This window comes from Populus alba, chromosome 5 (genome assembly GCF_005239225.2).
Source record: "Populus alba chromosome 5, ASM523922v2, whole genome shotgun sequence".
In the NCBI taxonomy this organism is placed as follows: domain Eukaryota; kingdom Viridiplantae; phylum Streptophyta; class Magnoliopsida; order Malpighiales; family Salicaceae; genus Populus; species Populus alba.
In genome coordinates this window covers 9,451,980-9,474,965 of record NC_133288.1, presented here as the reverse complement: position 1 = coordinate 9,474,965, position 22,986 = coordinate 9,451,980, and the positions used below count along the sequence as shown (strand labels likewise).

Genomic DNA, 22,986 nt, shown 5'->3' with positions numbered 1-22,986 from the left:
AACCCTAGCCTCATCTCTTCACTCTATCACACTTCGCCGTCCCTCTCCAGAGAGCCAAGCACTTCACACACAATAACCACAAATGGGTCGTGTTATCCGTGCTCAACGTAAGGGAGCAGGATCTGTCTTCAAATCCCATACCCACCATCGCAAGGGTCCGGCAAGGTTCAGATCTCTTGATTTCGGTGAAAGGAATGGTTACTTGAAAGGTGTTGTCACCGAAATCATTCACGACCCAGGTCGTGGAGCGCCATTAGCCCGGGTTACTTTCAGACATCCCTTCAGGTACAAGAAGCAGAAGGAGCTTTTTGTTGCTGCTGAGGGCATGTATACCGGGCAGTTTGTGTACTGTGGCAGGAAGGCGAATTTGATGGTTGGAAATGTTTTGCCTTTGAGATCTGTTCCTGAAGGAGCTGTTGTGTGCAACGTCGAACTTCATGTTGGAGATCGTGGTGTTTTTGCTAGAGCTTCTGGCGATTATGCTATTGTTATCAGTCACAACCCTGATAACGACACCACTAGGTATAACCTGACCTTTTACTTTAGTTTTTTTAGAATAATTTTATGGGTTTGTTTTTTTTGTTGGGATTGATGTTTGATAGTGTTTGATGATGAATATGTTTTGAATCTCAAGTGGGTTTTTTGTTATTTTGTTTTAATGAATAGAAGAACTTTATTAGGTTATAGCTCGGGATGAGATGTATTGTTATGGTGGAAGTGTTTGTCTGTCGATTAATTCTTTCAGTTATTTTGTGGATGGTCGATATGTGTTTTTTTTTGTGTATGATTATAATTGATCAAGTGAATATGTGTATGTTGCTGTTGCCGTGGATTATTGATTTTACATGCAGATTTAAAAAGATATTCACTAAACTTGTTTCAGAGGTCAAAAATCGATTTGTTTTGAAATGAAATGTATTTTTACTGTCGGGTTTGAATCGTTTTATCATTGGATGAGGGTAGTAACTGGTTCTGTCAGGTTCTGGTGGTTTTCTGTCTTGGAAGGTTATGTTTCAGTTATCCGCAGTGGTTTAAGTTAAATGATTTGGCTGTGGCGATTATATGCAATGGTTTTTTTCATGTTTGTAAGATGGTTTTGTTAATCATATGATGGAATTAACCCTTGTAGGATCAAGCTCCCATCTGGTTCCAAGAAGATCGTTCCAAGTGGCTGCCGTGGAATGATTGGACAGGTTGCAGGTGGAGGAAGGACTGAGAAGCCCATGCTGAAGGCTGGTAATGCTTACCACAAGTTCAGAGTGAAGAGGAACTGCTGGCCTAAGGTGCGTGGTGTGGCTATGAATCCAGTTGAGCATCCTCATGGTGGTGGTAACCATCAACATATTGGTCATGCTAGCACGGTCAGGCGTGATGCTCCTCCTGGCCAAAAGGTTGGTCTCATTGCTGCTAGGAGAACTGGTCGTCTTAGAGGACAAGCAGCTGCCTCCGCTTCCAAGGCTGACAAGGCTTAAGGAGCTCTGGCTTCATTGTTTTTTGTTTTTTGTCATCCTATTAGATTATTCAGTACTTGAGATGTTTTCAATTAAGTTTTGTTTGGATTCTTAAGTTTCCGACGGTTTCTGTGCATGACTATGTTTTAAGATAAAGATATTTTTGAAATTTTGCTTGCGTTGGATGTTCAGTTATCTGGATTATGGCTTACGTTGTTGAATTCTAGATCTACTGTTAGATGGATTGAGTTTCAATCCGCAACACAACCTAGTTGTTTAGAAGTTGACTCGAAGTTTGTGCATGTTCAATCATGATGAGTGAAAATGTTTGGTGGTGGAAATGGACTTGTGACGTCGTTCCTCTGCGATGGAACACACCGTGATGATGATTAGGGAAGTGTGAATTTTGGGTGCGCTGCTAAATGGGTAGCTGCAATTGCCATCACTTGGTTTTTTATAATGATGAAAATGTCATGTATATTACTAAGTCAAGTTTTATAAACACAATTCTTTTTTCTCTTTATCCAAAATTCCTTTCCCTTGTGTATAGAAAATTTCCCAATTTCTAAAAATTTATAGAGCATTAATTCTTAAAAGTTATCAGAGAATCAATTCAAAAGGGTGGAAAGAAAGAATGGTTATATCTCTTACAAGTAAGAGATCAAGTTTGGATATAACAGTGCAGATTAGAAGCTAGATCTGTTAATAGCAAACCCATCCCTCTTTTAAACCCATCTGTAGAATCAAAAGGAAAGCTTGAGAAATCCCTTTCTAAGAAAGCTGATGCTTTGAGGTCTTCGGAGAAATCAAGAGGTAAGAATTCTGGTATCTTTTGCTCACTGCCAGAAATACACATTTACACCTCAAAGTGCCAGAATTCTAGTGGTCACAGAAGCTATGTAAGGTTGAGCATGAGAAGTTATGGAGGGTTAGCATGGACCCACAAAGTGCTCAACGAAATCCGAGTTTGATTTTAGAAAATAGCACAATCAGCAAAAATATTTTACAAACTAGCAAGTGCAAAATCTTTTTAGAAAATAGCACAGCGTCGCAGGCCTGACTATAGCAGGATGCAAGCCTCCGAGAAACCACATAACTATTTTCACAAAGACTGGATACTTGAATTATAAATTATTTTTCAACTTCCCACCAAGAAAAATCCCAACTTCAGAGAATTCTTAGATCAAAACCATTAGGTATTGTGCAGATATCAGAGCCACCAGAGCATTATGGAGGCTTAAGAAATTTCCATTTTAAGGAATCGTCCTAGCATGCAACAGCTTTCTACTCGGACATCCTTTTCCAGGACATGCTTCCGTCAAGCAACTTTCTAACCGTTTGCTTTGACAAGACATGAGAACAGAACAGAAAATTATGCAAGTAATTTCTCTTCTCTGGTCATCAAGATACTATATAGCCATGCACTTTTCATAAAATTCTCCCAGAATACTTTGGTTTTTACACAACTTAGTTAAGAGAATTTTAAAACTAAAACCAAAAGAGAGTCCCTAGACGTGGGCTAGTACACATTTTTTACATCCAATTACCACTAGCGATTTGCCTTTCACCGTCCAAGTTCACGATAATGTACATTCAGAAATCATACCGAGAACTAGTCTTGATACACATTCAATTGTCTTCTCGGTTTAAGAATATGAGCTTGCATCTGTCATATTTAGTGTGCCATCAGAAAAGATATCCTGACAAGTTCTATACACTGAAGCAGTCTAACCATGAAATAACATGAACAAGCACACAAGATACGTACAGATCCAATATTTACTTTTTCTTGAGCCTAGCTTCTTTTCAATAGCCTTTAAAACTCCAACCAACCAAGAAGGAGCATGTAACAGAAAGCAGCAGAGAGACAGATGGTCAAAGCTAACTCCTCCTCGCCCTAAATGGGCATACAGAGCTAAAGTAAATTACCATTAGCAAGATAATCTCCCTCGTCAAGTAAAATCACCATATTAACTATTCGACTACTCAAAAAGTCCACGTGCTTATCACAGACATCGTCGTGGAAAAGTAATTAGGAGATACCAATTTCAAATTCGCCCCAACCACGCTCGGATAACTCAAACGGTGGAGATTCGCCCCACTTACCAGGTTGTTGTGGTTGTTGTCGTCCTCGTCATCGGTATAATGAGTGGCTTTGATATGCATGCGTTGTGGTTTAGCAGCAGACTCAACATCTTCTACTTGGATGGATGGTTGTTTTCTGGGGTGATGGAGTGATGGTGGTGTGAGGACTTTCTTACCACTTAATTTTTTAAATGCAAATATGCAGGACTGACTGACCTGGGTGTATAAGAATTACGGACAAATTTGGGTAATTAATATACAAATTAATAATTAAAAAAAAACAAAATTAACATATTTATCAAAAGATTAATACACTTTTAAATATAGTAACATTTAATTAAATATTGCTTTTCAAAACTACCAGAAGATTTTAATAGATGTCACAGTTTACAACCATGACATAAATTTAATTTAGAACTAATCAGTTGACTAATTCATAATGATTAATTAAATTGATCAACCAGATCATAAAAAATTACAAATCTATCGAAATAAAGATCCTGATAAGAGATTTTTTAAATATAAAGATCAGATAATCAAGAACCACTAATCTAAAAAAAACTACCTCTAAAAACTCTAATAAAAATTTGAGTTTGATTTAATAGTTGTATCAAAAAATTATAGCTTTTTTGAGTCATTATTCTGATCTGACATAACTAGACTTCTTCTTGTTACATAAATGCATATATTAGACCATCCATGTAATCTGTCTAGAGCAAATTTTCATCTAATTATAACAAAGCCATACCTAATTATTTAAAATCACTAATCATCGCAAGTCCGATTATATCATTAATATTGAAAAACAAAAAGAACATCTACTATATGAATAATAACTATTTAAAATTTTAATTAAAATCTGTTTTTTAATTTACAAGTTGAATAAATATATATATATTAATTCAAATCATATTGTTTTAAGAAATAAATTATAAAATTATGATTTTTATATAATACAATTATTCAATTTATATAACCAAATCAATCAACCGAATAATTTAGCCAAAGAATTTCAAATGAGGTTACATGTTTAAAAATCATTATTTTAAAATGCAAGAACTATTATTATTTAATACAAGTCACGATTCAAAAACATTACAAGGTGAAAGTGTATTATTATACACAGTAATATTATTCTGATAAAATCTTTAATTTATTGTGATAATTAAAAAAAACATCTAAGAATTACTAGCCAGTTTTTTAGTTATTACCTTGAAAAGTGATCCATTTTGCTTTCTGGTATAGGCTTGTGGGCTTAATTAGCTATGAAGCCAATATGAACTGAACTGATGGAATATGGTTTTCGCTATTACCAGAATTTATTTGGTTACACAGTAGTAGAGCTCTTCTAGAGTCTGTCTTTTAATTTGTGGTGTATCCTACTGTTAGAATTAGATTTGAAAAATCCACGGGAGAGAAACAAAACATTGCTTAATTAGATGTTACTCTTGTATTTCTATTAGGTTTATTTATATATAATCAGGAATTATACCGAAAAGAATTTCACCAGAAACCTCTTCTTGCGCTTAATTTGCAGCATCAAACAAATTGAATTAAAATGCAGCAAACAATCATGGCCTCAAATAGCAATATTTGATTAATAAGAAAAAGATAAGACAATAGACAACAGACAGAATTTACGAAATCTTTCCACTTTAGATTCAAATTTTCAGTTGCAGCTCACAAAAGATTTAAATTTCTTAGCAAAAGAAACCCGTAAAAACACAACAGAAGACAGAAAAAACCCTAACCCCCAAACCCATACAAAGTACGCCCTTGCCTCTTTAGAGCATAGACAACATCCATTCACAGTCTTTCTCCTGGCATGCTCTGTATAAGCAGCATCACGAATCACGTTCTTAAAACATCCCCTTTCCTTGACCGTTTATTTGATTCATCAGCGGTTAAAGAGATAAACAGGATATACGGATTGCCAGCATGGACATTTTCCCAGCTGGATAAATGGATTTCCAAAAACAATATCGTATACTAAAAGATAATTCATAACTTAAGAAATATATAAAAATTAAAACATTTGATTTCGAGAATAATTTTATATCATAAAATTATTCTAAGAAGAGTAATAATTAAAAATCTATCAAAATAAACTAATTTAATAGTGAAAACCTTTTTATTAATATTTTTAATTTTAACAAAAAAATCTAACCTTTTTTTATTAAAAATCAAAAGTAATTATAACATATAACAAAAAAAAAACTTGGATGATTTACAATAGGGATAAAAAAAGATACCCCTCCAATTAAAACTCCTGATCTCAATTATTTTTTTAGACCTTTTTACCAAAATATTTAATTTTTTTAACAATATCTTATTATTATTCTAAAAACAAGTTTGAATTGTGAAAAAAAAAAGAAAATTTTTATAATTTAAATGAGTGTATTAAAAACATTAAAATAAAAACAATACTTGCTCATAACAGCAAACAACTCTTTGGAAATGCATAACAATATGGAGATCTTGACCGGACTCCTTGTGGACTAGATTTTAAATCAAATTATTTGGGATTAATCTGATATTAACTTCTCGTGTCTAAAAATAAATTAAATAATTGATCAAATTTTGATTTGATTAAAACAATTTCAACACACTATTTTTATTTAACATTAAAAAACAACATATTAATTTAACACGAGTCAATTTAATTTGCCAAGCTTATAATCCATATCATAAACTCATTTAGATACAATAACTTTGTTTTTTATAATATTTTTTTATTTAATTATGTAATAAAAAATAGACACTCATAAAAATAATTAAATAAAACTAGAAAAATCAAGTATGATAGTTATATATAAAAAAATATTTGCTAATATTAACAAAAAAAAATAAATATATAATCTTTTTTGAAAACACGATAAAAGTTGAATAGCATGAATAAAATAATATTTAAATAAAAGAATTTAGTTTAAAAATTTTATAAAATAATATACCAAATATATTTTTAACAAATTACATATAAATTGTCGCAGGTTAGGCCTTTAAGAGAAAAATAACGGGCATTGGCCTACCAACACGCGTAAGGTATGCCTAGATCATTTTTTTATATAAGATAGACGACACGCCGTCCATCAATTTTTTTTTTAATTAAGAATCAATGGCACATCACCTGCCTACCTAGACTCCAGCTTTTTTAGCTAAAAATCAACGTGTTTTTTTTCTCCTAAAAATTAAATTTTTTACCATTTTAATTTAAAAAATACCTAATAAATATCATTAAAACCTCAAAAAACCAATGTTATCAACCCCAAAAACCTAAAAATTACAAAATCTTTCAAAGAAAAAATTTATCTCTCAACCTAGATTTATATTTTCTTGGAAAATGAGGGTTTAAAAACACTTCAAAGAAATCTTTTTTATTTAATATAATCTATTCACACCAAGATTGATTTTTTTATTTTTTTTTTAAATATAAGCAACCAAGAACATAGTCTTTTCTTCACCATTTTCAAATAACTTTCTCTAGCATCTCTCAGATACAATAACTAAAATGTGGAGAAAAATAACTGAACTAAATATAATTTCTAAGAACACACAAAGTAATCTGGGTCACATCATTGACTTAAAACGATCTATTATTAAAAAACTCAATATAAAACTCAATATGAATCGCAACAGGCAATGCCACCCACGAGAGCTGTGGGAAAATAAGTGGATAGAAAGTAACATCATTAAATCCTCATGCTATCCAAAAATGAAAGGAAACAGAATACGCAAGAAACCTGAAACCATTATCACTTGATTACTTTGGGGAGGTAGCAGCTCTATTGAGAGTATAACAACGACCTGAAGAACAAAAAGTTTAGTAACTTCGAGAGAATCAAATAGAAGGTATTGTAGGAATAGATTCACTGGCATAAAGTAAAGGTGAAATCCCAGATAGTCATCTAAATGATGCGAAACACGTCAACAATTCGATTAGTTGGACAAATTTCGTTCTCACAACACAACTATTTTGATCAATATTTTTGTCGCTTCAATTTTACAAAGCACAAGAATGGTACTGGTAAATAAGTTCACTAAGCTCTTTCGAATGTTACATTTTGGAAAAGGGATCCCAGATGCTCCGTTATTCAGAATTCCTCAATCTCCGAATCTTCTGGCGGATTGATCATTGGTCTTGAAAGAAGCAACCATTCACCACAAGCCACCTGCTTGTGTAACAAGATAACAACACCAAATCATATATTTGAAGCATTCAGGGCCATTACCTTGCATTGTTCATTCATGGCCAGAAGTTGAGCCTCTTTCTTGTCAAGGAGGGCACTCAACCTCACATTCTCTTCCATAAGTTTTTGAACTTCAGTCTCTTTCTGCATTTTCTCGCCCTCCAATTGTGTTGTTTTTGCAACTAGCCTGCTTCGCAGCAAAATTAGATGCTAGACAAATATAGTAATCCAGCTGAAAAGCAGCTACAAAGGAGAAACCGAAAAAGGGATAATGCCATGCTGTGGGAGAGGGAGAGAACTAGCCTGCCAACTATTCCTATGAACTGAGTGCAGACAAAGTCAAGAGTGTCAGAGCATACAATTCAAGTAGAGGACTTGGACCATGAAGAAGAGTGAAAACACAGACATTACCACCAAACATACATGTCAGTGGCTATTCAAAATTTGATTAAAAATCCATATCTATTTAGGTTGACTACTGATCATAAGCCAGAATGTACATGCGTCCCCTAAAAAAACCATACAAATCAATGATGCATGAGATGACATGGACATCATTATAATTCTAAACAACCAGAATCGTCACCCATAGCCAACAATTATGCTATCAAAGAAAAACTTACAAAACCATAGTAACCACGGTTTTCAAATTTGGTAAAAGTGACTGATGAAAGTGCACAATCAAGAAACAATTCTACTAAACATCAGTATCAGTTGGCCATGTCACCATGAAGGACAGTGTGTGCTACACCTGGCCCTGTTAGTACAATGCAGGTTCAAATCCCATGCTATAGTTATCATAAAATCTTAGAACTACACTTATAAAAGAAAAACATGTAGTGATGAAGCTTATTATCTTATTTCAGGAAAATCAAAGTACACTGACCGTTCAAAAAGCCTCTCAATAGTTTGAAATTGCCTCTCTGATGAAAGAAGTGTCTCTCTGACACTAATAAGACTGCTAACATAGGATTTGAGAGACTCAAAGTCCCTTTTCACTCGGCAAAGCTCTTGCTCATTTTCTGCTGCGCGCTGCCTCTGCCTAGATGTCTCTTCAACCAAATCTTCAACCCTCTGCCGCATCTCATTCAGAATAACATTTGTACCCAGAGCAAACCGCTCCATCTCCTCTAATTTTGAAGACATGTTCTCAATTTGGATTGCTTTCCTTCTATTTTCTTCCTGGCTTAAAGTTACCTTATCTTTCTCAACAGCAGTTTCTGATTCTGCTATTATAACTCTTTTAACAAGGCCTTCCATCACATTCGATACCATCTGCACACACTTGAGTAATTCACCAATATAAGCTTCATCTTGTTCATCGTAGCTTCCTTGTTGCTGTCCAAGTCTCATGCATGCTTCTTCATCTGGACCAAATGAAGAAAGATCAACATTCCTAGACCAGCTGGACAGTGGGGTTCCACTCCTATCAACAAGTCCCACTCCTTCTAGTTCCTTTATTCCACATGTAGTGTGTGCTAAATCAGGAACAGCCATGACTCTAGCTTTTGATTTCAAGTAGGTCAACAATGTCGCAGTTGTTTTCACTCTTCGCCAAAGAACCTCCAATTCCTTTTTTGCATCTCCCTCTGACCCTTGTATACAAGCCTTCACCTCCATAAGCTTAACTTGTAACACATCCACTAGGGACTGTCGCCTTTCCGTCTCCTGCTTCCACGTTTCATGAGGTTCACTGACTTGCAACGTCAAACTCGGCAAGTCTCCATCTTCTCCTGCCATACCCTTCCAAAAATTGCAAATAGAAAAGAAAAAAGAAAAGGATAGAAATTCAAATTCTAGATTGCATAAACCCAATCCATATCAACGTACAAGACCCTTCGGCTTTAGCACATAATACCGCATCACAAGACAAGAACGCTAGTACAAACTAATAAACACATTGAGAATAATTAACAAGCACCAAACTTTGTCAAGAACAAAGCAAGGCCAAGCTCATAAAGAGAATATTAAGCAGCAGGATCAAGCCTTTCTATATATATATAAACTACAACAGTACAATTATGGCAAAAGTCACACTTAATTCTCAAAAACAAACAAAAGGGTACCTTGATCAAGAGCTTAAACAATCTTATTAACAAAACCCCCAATTAAATATGGGTTACCACTCAATAACCCAGATACAAAAATTCACAAATAAATCACCAAACCATGAAAGGGGATTCTTACTTGCATTGAATGATACAGCATAAGAGAAAATTAAAAGACAAAGCAGGGATTTTTAAAGGATACAACACAGGATGTGTACAAATCAAAAGATAGTGCGCGAAGAATGAGGGAAATGGATCAAGAATTAAGAGAAAAAATGAGACCTTTTTTTCCTTTTTCCTGGGGAGCCGAATCGAGGAGAGATTGACTACGTACAGCTTGATAGATGAAGGAGTGAATTTTGGGTATTGTTTAAGAAAAGAAAAGAGAATGATTGTCACTCTCTTTCTTTATTTGCTTTGCCTTTCTATAATTCCCAACAACTAATTAATAAATTAATCTATAATAATTAGAGGTCTACTTTTCTTTTCTTTTCTTTTTTTCTTGTTGCTCTGTCATCTCTTTCTCAATCTTTTATATTAGATTAATTATGAAGGACTCGCTATATATATATATATATATATATATATATTATATATATATTCTGAGGTGTTGATTTATGTGAAAAAAAGAAGGGGTGAGATAAAAAAAAATTATGTGAAATGAAAAGAAAAGAATTTGAGATTTAAAAGTTTATTTTTTTATTATTTCAAGTTAGAATAATTATTAATTTTAAAATATATAAAATTAGTCAATATATATAGATTGGCCTGAAAATCAATGTTAATAATAAAAAAATGTTTTGTTTATAATTTTATTGTGGATGGCGGATTTTTTTTTTTTTTTTTTTTTAAAAAAAAAAAGAAAGTTATCTCAAGAAGATCACTTCCGAACAAAAATACATATAATGATAACAGATTTTACAATAAATGTTAGCCTTGAGATTAATCTGAGCATCCATTCTCATAAATGTCAAAAGGACAAAGGATCTGATTGCTCACAATGTTGAATATATTCTTTTGATGTGAGTAATTATTGCAAACTTATCTATTTTTAGTAAGGAGAATCCAAGGCCATTGATGCTCTAAAATGTTATGATTTCCCATCACTAAACTCAATGCACTACGACTGCTTATTACCCAGGTAGAAGAAAGGTGTATTCAAGAATTTTGGTGTATCGTATTTTTTAATATATATATATATATATATATAATAATTATTTATTTTTATTATTAGCATATCAAAACTTTTTAAAATTAAAAAAAATATTAAATTAAATATTGTTTTAAATCAAAAACATTTTTAAAAATAACTTGTTCCAAACACGAACAAAATTGTCTGTTGTTGTTACACACATTACGCTTAAACCTAGCTTAGCAAAGGAAATTCTCTTGGAGATTGAAGAATATTAATCATTTAGGGTTCTGAAAATTGTTTGAAGAATATTAAATATTTAGGGCTCTGCTTTAACATAGGCCTCTTGAATTTTATTTTATTTTTATCAATAAGATGATTCACTTAAAATTAAAACTATTTAATTGTAATATTCAAAAATATTTTAATTATATGTTCTTCCTCTAAGAAGTAGCAATGATGGGCCCAGGATTTACCCTCATCATATAGCCCATGTCTCAATGCAAGAAAAAATATCCACAAGAGATACGATCCCAAAATCACAACGCACTGTAAACCTCATCAGAGAATTCAATCTCCGTGTACAGTTTGTATTCATTCAAATTCCGGTGTATCACATGGTCTCGTGCTCCTCTGAAATAGAGGTTATTAATTGAGCTCTTCAAATTTTGATGGCTAATACATTTGGGAGTCTAATTGCTACACCTAATTGCACCTCTTCTTGTAAAATTTGATCACTGATCTTCAACCTGTTTGTAATATATTTTATAGTAAATTTGTTGATTGTACATGAAGATTGATTTTTTTTATTTAATTAATGAATCTAGAATAAAGATAGTATGTGAAACAAAAAATATATTTTTATAAACAATTATAAAGTTATTATAATTATAAAATTCTTATTGCATCGAGACATTGTTTCTAAATATTTCAAGTCAATACTCTATTAAGACTAAATATTAATTAGAGTTGTTGAGACTATTTCATATTATATTACTTCTTTATAAAATGAAATAGCTGCTCTTATAAACTGAGATACGAGGGATATTTGAAATTACTATATAGGTACTTGTTAGATGACATATACAATGAATATACCTGCAAGAGAATTTCATACGGAGAGATCATTTATATTTATGGAAAGGCTCATGTGATATTTGTGTAAGTAATCCTTAAACTTGAGATAAAAAAAAGTTATTTTATATAAAGTGTTATACTTTGATCATGACCAAATGTTATCTTAATCAAAGGTAATAAACATGCAGATATTAAGCATAACATAAATTATATGAAAATTTTTGAGTAATCAAAAGAGAATTCATCAACCTAAGTAAATTAGGTAAAATATTTCATATGTTATCAAATAATATAAATTGTGAAATACTTGGTCAGGATGGAATAAGATTTAAAAGAAATTTCAAATCTTATTCAAATAATCAATTACTATAATGTTGAGACTAAAAATAATTTAACAAAAACAGACATACTTCATGCTATAATATCTAATTTGGAACATTATTAATAAAGAGATAATAATTATACTGAGAAACTTGTTACTAAAAGGTTAAATCAAATCACTTATGATTTTTTTAATATTTGAAGAATCATGACAGATAGCTAGATATTGTATTTGATCTTCAAATATAAATCAATCAATTGTTAAATTGATAATAAATTAAATTGTTTTAATCTTATTTTATTTAGGATTATGATTTATATTTGGATCAATTTGTTAGGGAATTTAATGGGTCACACATAATAAAAATCCATTGGTAGAAAACTAAAATAGGATGACTAATCAAGTGTGACTTGATTGTAAATAAATTTTAGAAATTAAGGACTATAATATAATTAATACAAGGAATTACAATTATAAACCTAAAAAAAATCAAGTATGGACTTGATTAAATAAATTTTTAAGATTATTCTAAACTAATATATGTGATATTATTTAAGGGACAAATAGATATTTTACTATTTATAAGGATTTTTAGGGTTCTTTATAAATAGAATATTATATCTTATTTTCTATATATGATAATACAACAGTACAATAAAAAAAAACTTAAATATAAAGAAAAGAGTTAGCACTCAAAGATATAGCAATTATTCTTTCTATAAGGATTTAAGAGATTTCATACTGGTAATTCACATGTATTACTATTAGAGACTAAATATTTAAATATTTGATGATTTGCGATAACTCAACTTTGAAACAATTATTCAAGAGAAAAAAAAATACATAATCTTTAAGTAATTTTTATATAGACCCTAAACAACTTCAAATTGTTTAATAAAATCTTGGAACTCTTCAAAAAAAAATTAATTTATAATTTTTATTGCATGTAAATGCATTTCCAGAAATATAACAGAGGACATCCCTTAGTTACATGTTTTGTAGTGATTGGTCTTGTTATCATAATCAAGAGCACACAACCAGCAAAAACCTATAACAAAAACAATTTTTCAGGAGATTAGTTATCACTTTAGACATTTGTCCTCAAATAATTCAATCTAGCAAATGATAACAGATTGACTATCAACCTTAAACCACAAGGTAAGCACTCTTCTTGGACAATTTTTTCATCATAAAAAAAAACAAAAGAAAAAAAAATCATCCCCTTCCTCTTCAAAAAGTTCTCTATATAATGTAAATATACACAACATGGCTTTTTTAAAATTCTTTTCATCTACTATAATATTAATTTAAGCATCAAAAAGAATCTCTTAAATTAAAAAAAAAAAAAAAAAAATCCTCGGAGCAACCTCATCCAAGTGTCAAGTAACTACATTTATGGAATCTTCTTCTCAAGTAAAGTATCAACAAACATGCATCATCATAAATCTTAACGAAATGCAGTTCCCATTAAACCACAACTGCAGTAGTTGCTGACAGACATGACAAATTCATAGCAGTCACCTTCTAGTTCTAGATGATCCCATCCTTGATGTTTTTAGTACGCTAAAATTACAAAGCGCTGGCAGAAATGTCTCTTTCAGTTCCAAACAAACGACAAGCCGCCCTGCCGTTCTCAACATAGTTCCTGGCTTCCTGCCATGTCAACCTCGTCTTTTTTCAATAACAAGTATCTTTCTCGGCTACTTCCTGACCCTCCACGTCTGCATGCCCCCGTATCCAACGGTTCGCAAACTCTCAGATTCTCGCTCCCAATTGTTCAAATTCAAGCATGTAATCACTGCATCTCTGTGTCTTTTTGAGATATAAATAATTTTTTGCTGGACATAACAGTATGTGTACTACCTTAGATGGAAGCTAAAGAGGCAGACGATACAAAATCTAATTTTCGTTGGTGTTGGTGTTGGTTTTTGCTAGTCTCAGTGATTGCAATTCTTGTCGTAGTACCAGGTGTACTCGCAATCATAGAGGACTTAAAAGACTCCAAGAAAGATTCAGCTTCTCGTCATCCTGGACCTATTGTGAAAAAATATGCCGATGCTCTTGATATTGCTTAGCAATTCTTCGATGTGCAAAAATGTAAGTCACTTCCTATCAGAATTACTCCCTCGGCTATTGATTTTTGTTACGGGGGATAGATAATTTCAGGCAAAAAAAAGAAGGAAACCGAACTAAATGATTGTTCTTGGTGAAAATGTTGATGTTATTGATTTATTGTTGCAGCTGGAAAGTTGGTGAATAACAGGATCGTGTGGAGAGGGGATTCAGGGCTACTAGATGGGATTGAGATGAACTTGGATTTATCGAAAGGAATGTATGATGCTGGGGATCTAATGAAGTTTCGATTTCCTATGGCTTTCACTGCAACAATGTTGTCTTTGGCAATTCTTGAATATGGAGAAAATATGAAGACAGTGAAGCAATTAGAACATGCCCGGGATTCACTGAAGTGGATCACAGATTTTCTCATCAATGCTCATCCTTCTGAGAATGTGCTTTATATGCAGGTTCCCTACTTACTCTTGACTTTGAAGATGTTGTCAAAGAAGTTATCCCATCAGCTAACAAGTTTCCGTCATTGGTGTCTTTAGTTGAGGAAAAATATAAATTTCTGAATTGTTCGTACGTAAAATGTTTTCTTAGGTGGGTGATCCTGAACTGGACCACCAATGCTGGGAAAGACCTGAAGCCATCAGAGGAATAAGGCCATCGACGCAAGTCAACACATCTTTCCCAGGGACAGAGGTTGCAGCAGAAACGGCAGCTGCTATGGCATCAGCATCTCTTGTTTTCAAGAAAATCGACTCCTCTTATTCCAATCTGCTCCTTGAGCATGCCCAACAACTCTTTTCTTTTGCTGATGCTTATAGAGGTTCTTAAAGTGTCAGCATTCCCCGTGTGCAAAACTGCTATAACTCCACAGGATATGAAGATGAACTCTTGAGGGCAGCAACCTGGCTTTATCATGCATCCAAAGACCTGTCGTACCTCAAATATGTAACTGAATTAAATGGTCAACAATTTGCTAATTGGGGAAATCCATCTTGGTTTAGTTGGGACGACAAGCATGCTGGAACTCATGTATGTATTCATAAAATGCCACTCTTTAAGTTAATAATGTTGTAATTTAACGTGGCGATGTTGATTAGGAAAACCAATTCTAATATAGCTTTGACTTTGAGGCAGGTCCTGTTGTCCAGGTTAAATATTTTTGGTGCAAAAGGGATGTCAAGTGAGGAGAACCTTGACCTTCAGATGTACAGGAAAACATCCGAGGCCATCATGTGTGAGCTCCTTCCAGATTCACCAACAGCCACATCTAGCAGAACAAAAGGTGATTTTCTTATTGATATCACTGCGCATGGATAAACCATGTCATTATGGATGTGAAGTCATCAAACTTATCTAGTTATTGTTGTTCTATGGATATTAATTCTATTAACATTTCGGTGGAATCCTTAATCCATTGAACACTGTCCTTTTATCAATGCAGGTGGTCTGGCATGGGTCTCAAAATGGAACTGCTTGCAACATGCTATGGCTTCTGCATTTCTAGCTGTTCTATTCAGTGATTACATGGTCACAACCCAGATTTCAACTCTATATTGCCATGGAAAATCCTACAGTCCAGCTGATATGCGCGACCTTGCCATTTCACAGGCATGTTACTTCAATTTTGCCACTTCCTAAACGAAACCTACATCGACTCACGAAACAACTGGATGCAAGCTGAACCTACCACCTACAACAGTGCTCTCGTTGTCAGTCTCCTCTCCAGCTTAGTCAGGAGTTCTTCGGTGGTCAACTCTCTTACATAGCACCGACGCATGTAAAATCAGCCCCCTGTAGTTTGATCTAAGTTTTATGGGCATTCCACTTGAGACGAAAAGCATGGACCTGTCAAAAACACTTTAGCCCAGGAACAAGGCTGGTGTGTAGGCATTCTAGTAATGCATTCGTTTTACAAAATTTATGGAGGCAAGCAGATCCAAGTGCAGTAAGCATACCTACAGGGAAATAGAAAAATAAGTAGAAAGCTTGATTTGCCTCAACCAAATGCCTTCACAGACCAAACGTCAAACAGATTGACTACGTACTGTTTTTCATGCTTCATCAATCCTCTTACCCAGTTTCCTAAATTCTACCAGAAACAACTTCATGAGCTTATTTTGTAGCATCGAACAAATTAAATTAAAATGCAGCTAACAATCATGGCCTCAAATAGCAACATTTGATTAATAAGAAAAAGATAAGACAATAGACAAAAGACAGAATTTACGAAATCTTTCCATTTTAGATTCAAATTTTCAGTTGCAGCTCACAAAAGATTTAAATTTCTTAGCAAAAGAAACCCGTACAAACAGAACAGAAGACACAACAAACCCTAACCCCCAAACCCATACAAAGTACGCCCTTGCCTCTTTAGGGCATAGACAACATCCATGGCAGTCACAGTCTTTCTCCTGGCATGCTCTGTATAAGTAACAGCATCACGAATCACGTTCTCGAGAAAGATCTTCAAAACTCCTCTTGTTTCTTCATAAATCAGACCGCTAATTCTCTTCACACCACCTCTTCTTGCTAGCCTTCTAATTGCTGGCTTCGTAATTCCTTGAATGTTATCCCTCAAAACCTTCCTGTGCCTCTTTGCACCTCCCTTTCCAAGCCCTTTTCCTCCTTTTCCTCTCCCAGACATCTTCCACGCAAGCTTTCCTGGAAAATTTAAATTTTTTCTCGGAAACCAAAGGGAGAGCCTTCCAATTTTGATGAACGCAGTGAGATTTGTTGGGTATATATAGTGGGCACAGCGGGGTTTTTTCAACTTTTCAGATTGGCGGTTGTTTTGGCGGTCATGAGATTTGTGTTTTTTGTGGTTTAATATGCGCCGATGGTTTGAGAACATCTGACGGCTGTTATAAGATACTGAAAAGATAACTCGGATTGCCAGCGTGGCTTCTTCTGTTTGTAAGATCCGCTGGATTATGCTTTATCCATGGTTTAAAATGTTAATCCGCGTCAAGAGGGTTGCTGCCTGTGTTGACCGTTTATTTGATTCATCCAACGGTTACAGAGATAAACAGAATATACGGATTGCCAGCGTGGAGTTTTTCCCAACTGGATAATTGGCCACGATTTGTTGCGCGTCCGATCACGATATTTTTAAATATAAAAAAACATTTGTCAGTATTGATGTATTTTATAATTGCAAAAAAAATATCATTAACTAAATGTATATATTTAATAAAATAAATAATGAATTAAATGTGTTAATAAATTTTAAAAAGAGATTTTAACATGGATTAAAAGTTAAGTTATTAAGCTAAGAAATATGAGAAATATATAAAAACTAAGATATTTTATCTTAAGATATGGAAATAACTTTAATTTTTTTTTCCTCAAAATTATTCTAAGAAGAGTAATAATTAAAAATCCATCAAAACAAACTAATTTAATAGTAAAAGTCTTCCTTTTTTTATTAACATTTTTAATTTTAACTAAAAACTAATTTAATTTTTTAAAAAAAAAATCAAAAGTAATTATAGCATATAACAAAAACAAACTTGGATGATTTACGCTAGGAATAAAAAAAGATTCCCTCTAATTGTTAAATTATTTTTGAGATTTTTTTTACCAAAATATTTAATTTTTTGTCAATATCTTATCATCATCCTAAAACCAAGTCTGAATTATATATATAAAAAAAATTTATAATTTAGAAGTGAGTATATTAAAAACATAAAAATAAAACAACACTTGGCCATAATTAGGGAGAATTCTTTGGAAATGTAGAACAATATGGACATCATCCAACCCAACTCCCTATATTGCTCAAAATTCAAATCAAATTATGTAGTAGGTGACCCAATAGAACATCATTGACTTGGTATATCTAAAAATAAGCCAAACAATTGGCAAAAACTCGATTTGTTTAAAAACATTTCAAGACACCATCTTTTTTATTTAGTATTAAAAGACAACAACATGTTTTAACTTAACTTACTAAGCTTACAACTCAGGTCATTGACTCGTCTGGATACAATAACTTAGTATTTTAAAACTAATTTTTTATTTAATTATATGATAAAAAATAGATACTCATAAAAAATAAACTGAATAAAATTAGAAAAATCAATTATGATGATTGTATAAAAAAAACGCTTGCTAATATTAAAAAAATATATAATCTTATTCAAAAACATAATAAAAGTTGAATAACACTGAATAAAATATTACATAATTACTAGAATTATTTTAAGAATTTTATAAAATAATATATCATTTTTAAATGACTTTCTCTCCTATCTCTCAAACATAATGACTAAAATGTGGAGAAAAATAATGTTTAGATCAAAATTAAATTACAAAACTAAAGGGATTGTAGAAGAAGAAAAATGATAGTAGGTGGACTAAACAAATCTTTTCACATAAATTTGAGACTATCCATGTGGTTTCTTCTTGTTTTACATTTTGATTCTTTTTTACTGAACTTTGTCATTCTCTTATAAATTTTAACAAATTGATCATTAATTTGGTCACAAAAGGTTGTAAATGAGAACAAAAATGAATTATTTTTTTACTATGGATTGTTATAGTGCAAAATGCTAGGCATTTTAGTATATTTCTTAATTCTTCTACAAAAATATATTAAAAAAAAAATAGAGAGTTCATTTTTGCTCTTCAATTTTTTGCAACTTTATGTGCTAATTATTAAATTCAGTCCAGGTTTGATCTAGCTAAAGTTCCAACCATCAAGTTGTAGGTCAATTTATTGGGTTAATGGATTGACTTTAATAGGTCAATTATGGTAGAAATAAGGATGATATGTGTACCTAATGATCAAATTTATATCTTATTCATCACCCAATAGAGATTTATATATCTATACCATATTCATCAAGTATTGAGTGTCTATTTACATATTCATTATATGAATACTATTTATTATTTAACATAAAATAAAAGAGTGATGTATATATTTGAGATATGTATACATATATTAAATGATGAAATTATAAATGTCACACACACACTATATATATATATATATATTGTGACATAAATGTATTTATCTTGAGTCAGGTTTCGAGTAAAATGTAATAAGTATCCACACTTTATTCATTAATCATTAGGTAAGGTGACCATCCAAAAAAATCACTCATTCTCGATGCAAGCATGTTTTGTGGCATCAATATCAACCAATTATTGCTCAAGATTGTTGATTAGGTTGATTTCATAAACAAGAATAACTAAATTTATTTTTAAAACTTTATTTATAAGACGATCAATTTCGGTGATATTGATTTTTGGAACTTTGCCACTTTTTCCTTAATGTTTACTTTAGAGGCTATACTAAAAGAGTTAGCTCTTTTTTCAAACAACTTATTATTCCTTTTTATCCTTAACCCTGAAATGTGGTCTTTAACTCCTATTTTCCTGAGCTTATGCTTAAGGTAGTTTTTAAAATCTTTCTAAAATAGTAATAATTTTTCAATAATTTCCACCACTTGAAAGAATTCATTGAAAATCATTCATTCAACATGAATTTCATATACGATGAGCTAAAACTCTTGAATTTAACTTATTAAAATTCTTTAATTGACCATCTTAAAATCTAGAAATTTATTAACTATAAAATTTTTCATACTATCATCTTTAGCATTGTACTTTTTGTCCAAAACTTCTCATAACGTCTCTACACTCTTAATCGAGCTATACACATCATATGATGTATTGTTTAGTCCATTTAAGATATAATTCTTGTATATAAAATTGTTATGATTTCATGCTTTAATAGTTGATGTAATGGTAGGATCAAGTTTCTCTGTTAGCCTTAACACTGCTTCAAACAATAACTAAGCCAAGTTTAAAGCGGTTAGATAGAAAAATATTTTTTGTTTTTACCTTTTAAAGTTCAATCCATGAAGCTTTAAGGTTTCTCACTGTACACCATATAAGATGATAATGGAATTCTTCTTACTAAAATAGTACTTGCGGAAGCAATATTGGCCAAGAGAACCAATTCTTGAGTGAATGTTATGTTTATTCTATATAAACAACGGATAAAAAATTTATATAAAAATTTTGATTTTCTAAAAGCAAGTATAAAATAAACTTTAAAATAACTACAAAACTTAAACAAATTAACAAAGAAAATATTTGTAATATACAAGCTAATATTAACTACGGGTTAATGTTTTATGTTCAAAAGATATCTTTTTAACATGCATCATATTAATATATTTGTCTAAACAAATAACATGAACATACCATACAAGATTGCAAAATGACATTTATAATCTAATCAAAGATTAGATGATAAACTTAAGCATAGTTTTAATTGTTTTGTTCAAAAGGATAAACGACATGCATCAACTCAATATTATTTAAATAAATTGCTTAAATATAACAAACTAGATAAAAGATAAACTTGAACTTAAAATTAAAGCTGTAAATAATCTCTTTAACAATTAAACTAATTAGCAAAAGGAATAATAAACCAAACAAATACTAATTCAAAATAAATCCTCAAGATTATTGTCTAAAAACTGGACTCCGAGCATAAATATTTAGTATATAAGCATGTATATTATATCCCAAGGCAAACTTGCAAATCCAAACAAAAATACTAGCATGTATTCTAAGCAGGTATAGAAAATTGCATAAAAGATTGAAACACAATCCTAGCATTAAACATGTATTTAGTTTATACTTAACAAAATTAGTGTAAGATACTTTATTTATTGATGCACTTAAAATATAATCAAGCTGAAAATTTATTGTTGTGAATGATCAATCATTAGTGTAAGATACTTTATTTATTGAAACACAATCCTAGCATTAAACATTTACTGGAGTGCTGCATTGAATTCACTGCAATAAGTCTACACTTCATGTTAACCTGGGAATTTCCTGACGAGGAGAAAGGCAAGTGAAGTGGAAAGATTGCTTACTAGTTAATTTAGATTGATTAATCAAGTGCCTTCCTTTCTGATTTTTAATTCAAAATTTGTAAAGAAGTAGAAAAAACAATCAATCAATGGAAGGTTCAAGTGCTCTTGCCTCTTGGTTTCTTCAAGATCTATAAAAAGTTGGGACTTGTAATTCAAGATAGCCACGATAGGTTATAGAGTTGTTGAAGAGGCTGCTTCTTACTGTACTGTGCTATCACTGTCACTGACGAGGCAAAGCACTTAGAATTTGGTTGGAAGGATGGGGGAGCTAGGAGAATTGCATGTAGATTTTGGAAACTTGGTTTAAATTATATTTTTAAAATTTTTGATTTTTTTATTTAAAATTGATTTTTTATATATATTTAGATAGTTTTGATATGTTGATATATAAAATAATTTTTTAAAATAAAAAAATATTATTTTAATATATTTTCAAGTAAAAAATATTTTAAAAAACAACTGTTACACTCAAATCCTTTATTAATTTTTCAAAATAATTCTACTGCTATAAAAAAGGAACATGAAAAAAAAAAGGGTTATTTATTGACCACTAAATACATAATTTTAAATTGTATAATTTTATATTTAAATAAAATTTTTATCTCAACAATATTATTTATTAAAAAATAGTTAAAACCTCTTGGAAAACACTATAGCTCTAAACATCAAAAACATTAGTGTAGTGATATTTTTGTCTCTTCATCTAGAAAACTTAACATATGTTTTAAAGAGCATTAAAATCTTTTCACGTGACTCAATTTTTATTATCAAATAGAGTGAGAAAAATAAATATTTTTATAACTTGATTGAATAGTGAAACGATCAAAATAAAATTAAACATGGTGTCAAGGAGTATTTTTATAGTTCCACAATAGTTTTTTTCTCTATTATAATTAAGTTAAGGGGTTGTTTGGTATTTTACAAATATAATAAATAATAAATAATTAAAATGCACAGTAAAATAATAAAAATACCCTTAAAAAAAACTTGGAGTTAAAGGGCTTCTTCATCTTTTCACAATGATTTTTTTGTAATATAAAATAAGTTCAAAAACACTTTAATATTTAACTAAATAAAAAAAGGATGTATACTTGTGGCACACCCAAAAGAGTTTACACCCTAAACAAAAAACAAAAAAGAAGTGCATGAGTGAAGTATCTAAAAGTGTGTGGGAGGCACACTTGAGGCAAAGCATGCAACACTTTCCAGTATTCAAAAATGCCATTTCACTGTATTGTTAGAAGTGCAACCATGTTCTCATCCTGTTGGTGTGGCGTGTGTCTCTAGTAGTTGTTTGATTTATCACCAGTGGACCTTTCCCCTTTTCTTTTCTCTCTCATCCCCTGAAAATTACAGTCGACCTTCTTAGTTGTTGGTGTTTCAACTTCAATTCTTATTCTTTTGATTTTTAATTTTTTGTCCTGATTATTTGTATAAGTTTTACTTGTTTTTAATTTCATCATTCAATCTCAATTTACCAAATATTATATTTTTTTCAATTTGATCTTTATTCTTTGGATTTATAATTTTTTTGCCTTGATCCTTTTGTAAAACTTTTATTTGTTTTTAATTTCATCATTTAATTCAAAATTAATGGTATTATGTTTTTTTTTTAATTTGATCATCATTGTTTTGATTCTTATTTTTTTCATCGGCTCTTTTATAAAAGTTATTATTCTTTTCAATTCTATCATTCAAACAAAATATTATTTTGA

At 31.4% G+C, this 22,986-nt stretch overlaps 3 protein-coding genes and 1 pseudogene across 3 annotated transcripts; 2 read left to right on the top strand and 2 right to left on the bottom strand.

Moving 5' to 3' along the window:
- Positions 1 to 1,620, top strand: LOC118029831 (large ribosomal subunit protein uL2z). Its single transcript, XM_035033774.2, has 2 exons — positions 1 to 522; positions 1,130 to 1,620. Exons 1-2 carry the CDS (start codon positions 83 to 85, stop codon positions 1,470 to 1,472), a joined length of 783 nt encoding a protein of 260 aa, XP_034889665.1. The 5' UTR covers positions 1 to 82; the 3' UTR covers positions 1,473 to 1,620.
- Positions 1,621 to 7,446: 5,826 nt separating this feature from the next.
- Positions 7,447 to 10,287, bottom strand: LOC118029832 (uncharacterized). The gene is made up of 3 exons (XM_035033775.2): positions 10,054 to 10,287; positions 8,610 to 9,466; positions 7,447 to 7,910 (listed from the first exon to the last, which is right to left on the bottom strand). The coding sequence occupies exons 2-3, from the start codon at positions 9,461 to 9,463 to the stop codon at positions 7,736 to 7,738; spliced, it is 1,029 nt and encodes a 342-aa protein (XP_034889666.1). The 5' UTR covers positions 9,464 to 9,466; positions 10,054 to 10,287; the 3' UTR covers positions 7,447 to 7,735.
- Positions 10,288 to 14,170: 3,883 nt separating this feature from the next.
- Positions 14,171 to 16,138, top strand: LOC118029833 (endoglucanase 24-like; annotated as a pseudogene).
- Positions 16,139 to 16,532: 394 nt separating this feature from the next.
- Positions 16,533 to 17,139, bottom strand: LOC118029835 (histone H4). Its single transcript, XM_035033777.2, has one exon. It carries the CDS (start codon positions 17,014 to 17,016, stop codon positions 16,705 to 16,707), a length of 312 nt encoding a protein of 103 aa, XP_034889668.1. The 5' UTR covers positions 17,017 to 17,139; the 3' UTR covers positions 16,533 to 16,704.
- Between the last annotated feature and the right edge of the window lie 5,847 nt (positions 17,140 to 22,986).